The sequence below is a fragment of the Cyprinodon variegatus genome, unplaced genomic scaffold (assembly GCF_000732505.1).
Source record: "Cyprinodon variegatus isolate N-32 unplaced genomic scaffold, C_variegatus-1.0 Scaffold284, whole genome shotgun sequence".
Taxonomy (NCBI): domain Eukaryota; kingdom Metazoa; phylum Chordata; class Actinopteri; order Cyprinodontiformes; family Cyprinodontidae; genus Cyprinodon; species Cyprinodon variegatus.
In genome coordinates this window covers 962,390-973,371 of record NW_015150737.1, presented here as the reverse complement: position 1 = coordinate 973,371, position 10,982 = coordinate 962,390, and the positions used below count along the sequence as shown (strand labels likewise).

Genomic DNA, 10,982 nt, shown 5'->3' with positions numbered 1-10,982 from the left:
CTATCTGGTTGTTAGGCAGCGTAAACAGGAAGCGGGACATTTCCCTCTTGCAAATATTTGGGAAATAACCAGAGTCCTTTGCAAATATCTGCTAACAGAAACAGGGATCTTAACAAGTGTGTGTGCATCAAAGCTCCAAATTTGAGAGTTAAATCAGCATAACCATTCGCATGATACGCAGAATTTGGATCGCACAAAATGTGTCCTTTGCATCTTTGATCCCTTAGTCAAAAGAATTAGATTTATATTGCTATTTTCTATTACAAAACAAAAATTCGTTTAGAACAGCTCTCTAGACAATAAAATTTTTTAAGTGCAGCTTTGATAAGGTAAGCATCAGTTGTTGTTGAGCTGCTACTACCTCCTCCAGCTCCTGAAGCACTCGCTTCTCCTGGCTCAGGGGAGGAAGAGGACGATGATGATGAAGCTGTGAGGGTGGTCGCCCCCTGGGTTGAATAGGCAGACGTGGTTGAAGCAGCAGTGGTGCCATTCGGCAGGTTTAGCAACGACAGACGACGCTGGAGAAGGTGTGGAAGCCGGAGGGGGGCGGGAGGAGCCGGCTGGGGATGTTTCAGCATTTGGCAGGGAAGCATCTAGAGTGCTTTCCACATTTTCACCTGCAGAGGGCTGTGCTTCTTTCTGGATGCCGAAGACTGCCTGGGAACAGTCTCAGAGGAGCCTCCATTCCTGCAGACCTCTTTGTTTCTATCGGTGCGGTACGGCATCAGCTCCCCCAGCCCAACAACACCGTCCGGTACTGCTGGACGCAGCCAAGACCAAGTCAGAATGATGGCGCAGCAGTTACATATCTCCTTTTTTGAAGAGAGTTCGAGTCGAAGATTATCCATTTTGTTTTCCAGCGAGCTGATGTTGGAGGGCAGGATTGATGGAAGCGGCGGTCTGTGGGGAATTTCTCTTTAGCTTTGCAGTTAGCTCCCCTCCACAGCCCCGCTTTCCCCTCTCTCGCGCATCTCTTCCTCCGTCCGTTATTTTCCGCTGTTGTCCTCCTGACATCCGTCCGTAGCACGTCACAGCTTTTTAAATCGTCAAAAATGTCAGTATTTGAAACATTTTGGTACCGTAGCTCCAGCAGGCGTTGGCGATAATAGACGCGGGTTTTTATGTTTAGTTTGTATCGTTTTAAGCAGCATATTTTGTGAAATTGTCGAGAGGAGCTGCTCTTGGCCGCTGCCTTGGAGCGCTGCAATGGTAACCGAAGCGTCGCCAAGGTAACCAAAGATGCGAACACGCCTTTTCCTATGTAGGACATGGAAATCACCTGATTCTGAGGCCGCATTCGTGTTCAATTTGAATGAACCGTGACGACAACGTAAATATGGAGAGTGAGCGAACTCAAGCAGCATCAAAAGACTCAAGATACCGACAGGAGAAGCAGACTTGTTGCTTTAAAGTTATAACCGGAGGGTTTTTTGAGTTTATTTTTATAATGTTTTTAATCAAAAAATAATTTGATTGTTTTAATTTTAATCTGACTTTATTGGAAGTCTAAACAACTTAAAATCGTCTTCAGAACGCAAAACAAAATGTTCTTGGAAGGTAAAGATTAATCTATGATGAAAAACTGCAGATAAAGATTAAGCAGATGCCTAAAAACAGTCGGTAAGTGTAAAATGTTACCTGTTTGGGTCACAGCTTCACCTCCGACCTCTTCAGAGCTCTTTTCCTGCTGTGAGGCTCCCAGGCTGGCTCTGGGGGCCACCGGGGGCCTGCGTGGCGCCCTGGGATTCGGTGGGGAGGAACCGGCGCTGATGGTGTGCGTTAGTTTGGGCGGAGGTGGCCGTGGGGCGGGGACAGGCGTCCCTGATGGGAGAGGGTCTGTAACATTCTGTGGTTTGGCTGTGATGGAGGGCTTTAGTTCTGATCCCAGGTCAGACTGTGTGGTTCTGGTTGATGACGGTTCTGCAGTAGTTTGGGTTTCAGGGTGAGATTCCACAGGGCAGACTTCAGGTGTTCCTGGCTTTCCTGATTCCCCTGCAGCTCCTCCATCTTCCCAGAATGCCCTGCTGGAGGGTTTGGGAGCAGCTGGAAGGTTTTTGGGTTTTGGAGCGATGGCAGGTGGGATTGATTTGGCCTGTTGCCCCAGGAGACGAGGCCGTGGGCGAGGCTCGGGTCTTGTAGCGACTGAACCCTCAGTAGTCACCGTATGGACACCTGCAGTGTCTCCACAGCCCCCATCGGCCACTTGCTGCTCGAACGCCTGAATCCTCGCTCTCAGAGTCGCCATGTCCTCGCCGTCCTCCTCCCCGCTCTCTGATTGGCTGTCCTCGCTGTGGGGGTCAGGGAATCCCCAGTCGTCTGAGCTGAACGCCTCCAGCAGCTCCTGCAGATACGGCCCCTGGTTCCCCTCTGGGTTTGTGCGTCCGCCGGCTGCCCGGGCCGCTAAGGTGGCCAAACCGTCCTCACGCAGTTTAACCAAAGTCTGGACTTTAACCTCGTTGGCCGGCTGGCGACCTAGCCTAGTACGAGGACGTGGCCTGGGGCGCTCCAATGGGACATGTGTGGACGCGTCAGGAGGAGGAGCCAGTTCCTCAGCAGGTAAACTCTGGTCCCACTGGTGGGTTTGACTCCCACAGGTCAGTAGTGAAGATAACTGCTGCTCACTGAGGGAGGTGGAGCATTGTGTGTGTGTGGAGGAGTGTGTTACAGGCAGAGGATGTGTGTTTGAGGTGACGCTGTTTGTCTCAGAGGAGCTAACAGCTGATTGGCTGGAGGTGATGTTGAGGTCATCTGTATCCGATGATCTGATGGTGCAGGGGGGAGGAGGGCGGGGCGGTCTCCCTGATCTTCTTTCTACGAGCAGGAACAGATTTCGCTTTTATTACACAAAAACAAACCTATAAGAGCGACAATCAGCTTTCTAGTTTACCGCGAGGATTGGGAGCAGGTCCTGGATCGGTCTGTGTGGCGATGGTCGTTCTAGAAACAGGCGGTGAGTTGGAGGCAGGAGGAAGGAGAACCTGCTCCTGTGTTTTCTCTCTTATCACCTCCTCGTAGGAAGGAGGAGGCTAAGGAAGGAAGGAAGGAAGGAAACGACGGTAAGAAACGAGCAAAAGGAAACTTTAAGATGAGGTTTTCCAAGCAGGTGGAACACAGAACTGATAGAGTTTAAATTCACTAGCAGGTCACAGTTAGATGGTTTCATCTTGATTGGAGGTGAAGGTTTTCGTGTCCAATCAAAGGAGTCTGACCTGAAGAACCGGAGCGATAGTGGGTCCCCAGATCTGCGCCGGTGGAGGAGGAGGAGGAGGGATTCCTCCAACAGCTCCTGAGAACCAGGATGTAGAGGGAAGTGGCTCCGCAGCCAAGATGGTGATCTCTGGTCGCCTAGCAACCAACAAGCAACAGGAAGTCATATCGAAGATGTTCAAATCAAAGCGTTAGTTTGTAAACTAATCAAACTAAAGCATTAAGGAATCAGATCAATTAAGAATAAATGCCTCAGACGGTAACATTTTCTCTCTGTTGTTTTAAGATTTAAAATATAAAAACAAAAATTTACTTTTTTTTTTTTTTTTTTTTTTACAAATGTATGCATAAAGAAATTAAACAATTCATCATTTCAGGTTCTGCTTAAAACAAAGTTAATAAAAAACCTGTTCTGTTCTTGTTTGATGATTCTAAAATGCTATCATCAGAATTTGTTCCCTATAAACTTCCCTAAAACTGAAAAACTTCTGCACCTCAAATGTAATTTCTTTTCAGGCTCAATGAAATCCTAAAAGGAGGTTCTAGATGAAGCAGCTGAATTAATCCTAAATTCAAAAGCTGCTTATAGAAGTAGTTGAATGAGTGAAAATGGGGACAGTTACAGATAAACTCAACATCTAAAACAAGAAAGAATAATTAATGATTGATAAACGTTTGAGTTTTAAATGCTGCTGCACATCAGCTTCAACGCATTTCCTTTAGCTGAGCTATAATTAATCATTGATGGTTTTACCTCCTGTCTCTTTCTCTGTCTCTGGGCGTCTCTAAGACAGAGGTGGACCTTGATGCTGATGGGAAAGATGGTAAAAAAACAAAAAGTACCAATTAGATTAGATCAACAGATTAAACACAGACATAATTGCCTTCTGGATTTCTGAATGATGAAATCATTTTTGGGTTATCAGTAGATTAATCTGCATAATATGATGGTAAAAACCAGTAGAATGCTTCAAAGAAGGACCAATATCAGTTTAACATCATGCAAAACTTTAAAATAGCAAAGAAATGCTTTAAAATCTAAATCAGATCTAAATAAACCGAACCAGGGTTTGTTTAGATGTTTTAAACTGGTTCATACTCTAAGTAGGTCTGCTAATACATTTTTTCTTCTTTTTTTTCCAAAGCTACTGAAGATCTTTGTTTGTCTCCATCCAGATAGGAGGTGAAGCTTTGCCAGAAACCTTTGGAGACAAACTTTATGCGTTTAAATCGTTTACTTGAAGTTTGAGATGATTTAACATAATGGAGTCTTATCTTCTTCTATTAGCTCTCTGCTAATAAATCGGATTCAAACAGCTGCTTTTTAGACTCTGCTACAGTAACAGAACATAAAGGCAGATGTCTGGCATTGTGGAAAAGATCAAGTTTTTAAACTTTGACCTGAAACTCCAAATAACAGCTTTAACTTTGCAGAAGGAAACATGTGGAGCATCTAAGATATTAAAAACCATCTTTCAGAGCCGCACAATGGGAATCTAAAGGTAAACCAAATGTAGAAAGGGTTTATATTTTAGAGCGGGACAAATCAAAATTAGGTAAAACCAGCTTTTATTACAAAAAAAGGGTTAAAATTGGGTAAAAACTTCCAGACTTAGTTAGAATATATTTAAACAAACCTGAGCTCAGTTTAAACAGAATGTTAGTTTTAGTTTTAAATCTTTGCTGTAGAGTTTTAACAGCAGCTTAACTTAGTTTCTAAGGTGTTAATTAACAGCAGGTAATGATGCATCGGTAAACTGCCCCAAAATCAGCTCTGATCAAAACTCCTCCTTTAGGAAATGCACCAGAAAAAATACAACTAGGGTTGGGAATTAATAAGATTTTCACGATTTCAATTCCCTTATCGATTCTGTGAAACTATTCGATTCCTTATCAATTCTCTGGACAATAACTTGATAAGTGCGTGGTGACATTTGTCTACCTTCGCCTGAGACATTCTATTTCTGCCTGCCTCAGTGAAAACAGAAGGCAGTGACCGGCAGCTGCCAGCCTCTGAGCCAGCCAGGCTACCCGTCTCGTCACAGTCATCTATATTTAATGGAGAAGGCATCCGTTTAATGAAAAAGCATTACTGTACAATTTCAGGAAATAAACTAATCTCCCCTTGATTTAAATGAACGAGCCTCACCTTTCTCTCGCTCTTTGAACTGCAGAGCAACTTCGTAGCATGTTTAACAACCCCAAAGAGACGTAGGAAATTGGTTTATTTCCAGAAATGGCATATGACTTACTATGAACCTCATTAAGCACAGCCAGTGATATAAAACGAACTACTTGCACAAGAGTTGCCTTCCATGCTGGTCGTAACTTTAGCTTCTGTCCGGAAGCATCAAAAACACGCCATTTGTTAAAATGTATGACATTTTAACGGATGGCATACATTTTAACACTGACATTCGTTAAATTTATGCCAGGTGTTTTTGCATGTATTTCGTCCCACGGATGTAATTGCCACTTTGCAATGATTGCAAAGCGCCTTGTTGCCACATTTCTCTTCCTTAAAATGAAGCCAGACTGTCGATCACTTTGACCGCTTCTGTTTTGCTGTTCTAGACTACCTGGTCACGTCGTACTTGCTTACTGAATGCTGTGTATGTAACTTGCATAAAATATGTGACATAAATCGCGCTGCCCAGAGCGCTAGGCTCTGGTGCTGCCTGCGACCTTTAAGAGAATCATTAAGCGAGCTGCTAAACGGTGCTGTGGCATTGGAACAGACGGAACCGGTTTTCGATTCCCATCCCTAGGTTTAACAGAACAATATATGAGGGCTTAGATAAATTCATGAGTTTTAAAAAGCTCAGATTTGATGCCTAAAAAGGAGAATTCTGCAAGTCATTCAGCCTCTAAATTATGGACTGAAACTAGAAATCTGTATCATCCCAAAAACCAAGAACAAATCAGTGCTTTTAATCCAAGTCAAACTTGAATTTGTACTGATGCTTGTAGTCACAATTTATTATAATCTCTACTCTTTATAGATCATGAAAAAAACATTTTACTTACTTCTCTTGATGACGGCTCTGATGGAGGAGAGAGGACCCTGGCTGCACAGAGAGAAGAACATCATTATTTCACCTCTGCAATTACCATTTTCTCTCTTTCAGCTTTTAAATCACTTTCCATGCTTTTCAGCAGCAAATTATACTGGTATAAAATTTAACAGTATTGTTATTTTATGAATTAAAAAAAATAATAGTAATAATCTTGTATTTTTTTTTATTTATTTATTTATTTTTTTTTTACAAAAATCATGTCTGGGTCTACCTTAATTCTCGAATACAATTTCAACAAGTTGATATTAAACAATTAATAATGAAGTAGTAATGCAATATAACAACAAATACTGAACGTAACTATAAAAAGAATTTTAAAAAAAGGAAAATATTTTTTCCCCAAAATCAAAAGCATGTTTGGTCGGGTTAGTGTCACCCTTCATCTGGTTTGTTGCCTAACAACAACTTTTAGCTTAGCTCTAATGTTAAAGGGGAGCTCAGGCTGCCATAAAGCACAGCTCTGGGTCACATGACTCATTTACCCCATTCACACTACCCTTGAAAAACCGAGACCGAGCTCTGATCAGTTAACCAGGCCGAGCTAGTGACGATCTGCGGTATTACTGCCAGTATTGAAGGAGGAAATCAAGCAGTTGGTGGCGGTAATGCACCAAAAGTTGTTTGCCAACGTCCATAAAACACAAGAAGAAGAAGGCGAAAAAGGAGGGAATCAAGCAAATCAAAATGGCGGCGCCCATCACTTTCAGAAAGTTATGCTTGATTATTATTGCTGTACTTCGGTGTTATTATTTAAAATGTTGCTTGGAGAAGATTTCAATTGTTGTTTATAGTCGTTCTTCTTCTTCTGTTTTGTGTTGGTTGGCAAGCAACTTCCGGAGGGGCATTACCGCCAACTACTGGAATGGAGTGTGAATCGGGATGTGCGGCCAGACGGAGATGACGCGTTCTGCTCATGCGCTCTTGTTATCAGAGAACCGAGCCGAGCCCACCTCTGGAACTGGTCTGCAGTTAGCGCGGTTCGGTTGTGTCTAGCTCGGTTCAGTTCAGTTTGCTTTCCATTTACACACAATAAGTTATCTCAGTTACTAAGCTTGGACCGGTCTCGGCACGGTTTTTCAAGGGTAGTGTAAATGGGGCAATTAAGAGAAGAATCCAAAACTCGCTTAATGAGGACAGTTTTAGAAAAGAGCAGCCCGCAAAGAGCACCGATACACACCAAGTGCTAAATATTGACAAGAACATTTTTTAACTAAATGAGGCAGTTACTAAAAACTGAGATGTCTGAGGATGCAGCGCTGGATTTATGAAGTGTGTAAGACAACGTAGGAATTTGAACTGTCAATAAATGCCTCCCCCCTCCTGAGGATAAAATATTGTGAATCGTTTTCAAGTGTTCTTATTTCTAATTCTACCAATGAGCTTCCACAATACTATGTTCAAAAGTTAAACAGTGATGTTTTAAACTTCCTCTGATCATTGAGATAAAACATGCGTTCTTTGACGTGTCGCTAAAACTTTAATCTGATGTTTTTGGTTCGAAGGAAACTAAGGAGTCCCAGGTTCCGATGACACTCAGAAACAGAACCAAAGCTGCCGGGCTTTAAAGGAAATCATCTCTAAATCTGTTCCATTTGACAGCGTTTAATTTAAGCCTATAAAGCCTGGACCATTACATAATTGACACTTTATTAGAGTTGTCATTGAACTTTTTGACCAATTACATCAAAAAAGGTTTGTATAACTTAAATAAGATAATTTATTTGCATCAAATTTGATACATACATCTCTCTATCATCTTTTAAACGTTTTCTGTTCCCTACATGCGACTTATTGTTCAAGTGAGGATTTTCAAGAATAAAAATATCACACTGATGATGTAGAGGTGTCAAAAACCCATGTATCAAATATGATACAATTGGCTTTAAAGGGTTAGACCTTTTAATTTAACTTCTTCCTAGTAAAGAGGTTTACTTTGTGATTAAAATAACAAAAACAAAGAAACAAAACAAGCCTCATTGTGTTCAGATTTATAGAAATAATTTCCTCAATTATATTCCTCAAATAATTCCAAATAAGCACGCATACGTTTTTTTTTTTTTTTTAACCATATTCTAAGCAGTGTGTGTGGAGGAGTAAACATTTGTGTTACCACTCAGTGTTAGATGAAGATACAGTTAGAGCCATAGAAATAGAAAACTAGAGTGGAAAAACACAGAAACAATAACAGTAATTGCTCCACAGGCTGATAGCTGCTCCGGCTGATTAGACGGCCGCACGTAGGTTATAAAAACTAATTCAACCATCATTTAAGGCTCTTCTTTATTCTTTGCCCTCGTTATCTGGTAAAAGTCTAGCGTGACGATTGCTCTGATTAAGAGTTAAGTGTTAAAGTCTAGTTTGCTTGTTTTTTTCTTTAGAGTTATCCTTACAGGATGTTTTATCTGTGAACATTTCTAGGGTTAAAGAAAAGGAGCCCGACTACAATCAGGGTGCAGTCACTTAAACATTATCCATTTATCCTTTCAATGCCTGAAGAATCTTCCTTTTATAAATACATCTATACAGCATATCAATTAAATAGGTGACATAAAAAAATAATAAAAAAACAGAATATGGTTAATTTCCCAGAAGGAAGCTTTAGCTCATAAGCTCAGACATCTTGGATTAGCTTCTTGTTTTCCGAGTCAAATTCTGTTGCAAACTGTGTTTCTCTGTGTTGAATTTGGCAGATTGGTTTAAAGCCCTTTCTCCATTACATCATTCCTGGGTGTGAGTGTTGATGACTGACAGCAGAGCAGCTCGGGCAGAGGCCGACGTTAACCAGAAACACAGAGGCAGGAGGACAAATCAACTGTCAGTTCTGTGAATCTGATCCAAATTAGCACTTTTATAGCTTTGATTGTTAAAAATATAAATATGGATTACATTTAGCCCAGACCTTTGTTCTCTTGATTAAAATACAGCTTACAGCAGATCAAATCCAAGTTATTTATACAGCACATATACCCATCCAGATGTTGCTCAGAGTGCTTTACATATCAATATCAGAGCAAGAAGTTTAGACGAGATAAATGCAAAAAAATTTAAAGCAAGAAAATACATGAGAGAAACCAAGAAAACCTGTCATCAATAAAAACATAAGGACTTAAAAGTCAGAAATAGAGATGCATCCTAAGTAGCAAAAGTAGGAAATGCCTTTTTTTTAAAGAACCTTCTAGAAATAAAATCAAGGGTCTAATGTGTTTGCACCAAAGACAAAATGTTCTACAAAAAGTAAATTCTGCTAAAACACCATGTTCACCGAGTTCATAGGTTTGATACATGTTGAAAACAACCATGTGATCATTTCTAGTGTTTACACAAAGTTAGTAGTTCAAGGAACTACTTTTCATATTTGAAGTATTTCATCTGGGTAGAACTCTGGGTAGCAAGCTAATTTATAGCATGTAAAAGTTTTAGGATTCTTCTTCTTAAAGGAATTGGAACCAATAGGAACTGGAATTGAAACAAGGAATTGGAATTATTTTAATTAAAACGATTGGCCTAATCTACTGAAAAGTATTCAATCACAGCCTGTTTACTTTCTCAGGTTAGTTTCTCAAACTAAGGCTGAAACAATTAATCAGATTCATAGTTATTAATCAGTTATTGAAATAATCATGAACTAATTTTGTAATCAATTCATTGTTAGCATTTTAGAGTATAGAGACTCTAAAATATGCCTTTAGCTGAAAGAGTAACTCAACTCAAGCAGCAAATATAGCAAAATTGTAAAAGAAAATGTGCAAACATTTGGCATCTAAGATATAAATCTTTGTCATCTGTCAACATTCTCTATCCTGAACTCCTCAAGTAGAAAAGCTTTATTTTCCTGCGATGGACTGGCGACCTATCCAGGGTGTACGCCGCCTCTCACCCATAGACTGTCACAGAGACAGGCACTGGCCCCATTGCTACCTTGACGGAATAAACGGGAGAAGATGGACGGATGTCTGCTTATCAAATCTATCCATCCATGTTCTTCCGCTTATCCGGGGTCGGGTCGTGGGTGTAACAGCTTCAGTAGGGAGGCCCAGTCCTCCCTCTCCCCAGTCACTTGGGCCAGCTCCTCTTGAGGAATCCCAAAGGTGCTCCCAGGCCAGCCGAGAAACATAGTCCCTCCATATCCTGGCTCTTATCCTGGGCCTCCTCCTGGTTGGACATGCCTGGAACACCTCACCAGGGAGACGTCCAGAAGGCATCCTAACCAGATGCCCGAGCCACCTCAACTGGCTCCTCTTGATTGGGAGGAGCAGCGGCACTGAGCTCCCCATCCTATCTCTAAGGGAGAGCCCAGACACACTACGGAGAAAACTAATTTCAGCCACTTGTATCCGGGATCTCATTCTTTCGGTCATGACCCAAAGCTCATGACCATAGATGAGGGTAGGAACGTAGATCGACTGGTAAATCGAGAGCTTTGCTTTTTGGCTCAGCTCTCTCTTCACCACAACAGACCGGTACACAGCAGACGCCGCACTAATCCGCCTATCCATCTCCCGCCCCATCTTCCCCTCATTTGTGAACAAGACCCCAAGATACTTAAACTCCTCCACTAGGGGCAGTAAATCCTCCCCAACCGGTAGAAGGCACTCTACTCCGGCTCAAGACCATGGTCTCGGATTTGGATTTGATCCTCATACCGGCTGCTTCACACTCTGCAGCGAACAGCTCCAGTGAGAGCTGTAGATCACGCCC

At 41.8% G+C, this 10,982-nt stretch overlaps 1 protein-coding gene across 1 annotated transcript in view; it reads right to left on the bottom strand.

Annotated features, from left to right (window-relative positions):
- Positions 1 to 396: 396 nt before the first annotated feature.
- The window catches only part of LOC107090175 (mediator of DNA damage checkpoint protein 1-like), a 24,567-nt gene continuing 13,981 nt past the window's right edge, over positions 397 to 10,982 (bottom strand). The window contains exons 3-8 of the mRNA XM_015383417.1: positions 6,235 to 6,275; positions 3,962 to 4,016; positions 3,210 to 3,345; positions 2,888 to 3,026; positions 1,616 to 2,811; positions 397 to 657 (exon numbers count right to left, since the gene is read on the bottom strand). Of these exons, the coding sequence (XP_015238903.1) occupies positions 397 to 657; positions 1,616 to 2,811; positions 2,888 to 3,026; positions 3,210 to 3,345; positions 3,962 to 4,016; positions 6,235 to 6,275 (1,828 nt within the window). The remainder of the gene's footprint in view (positions 658 to 1,615; positions 2,812 to 2,887; positions 3,027 to 3,209; positions 3,346 to 3,961; positions 4,017 to 6,234; positions 6,276 to 10,982) is intronic.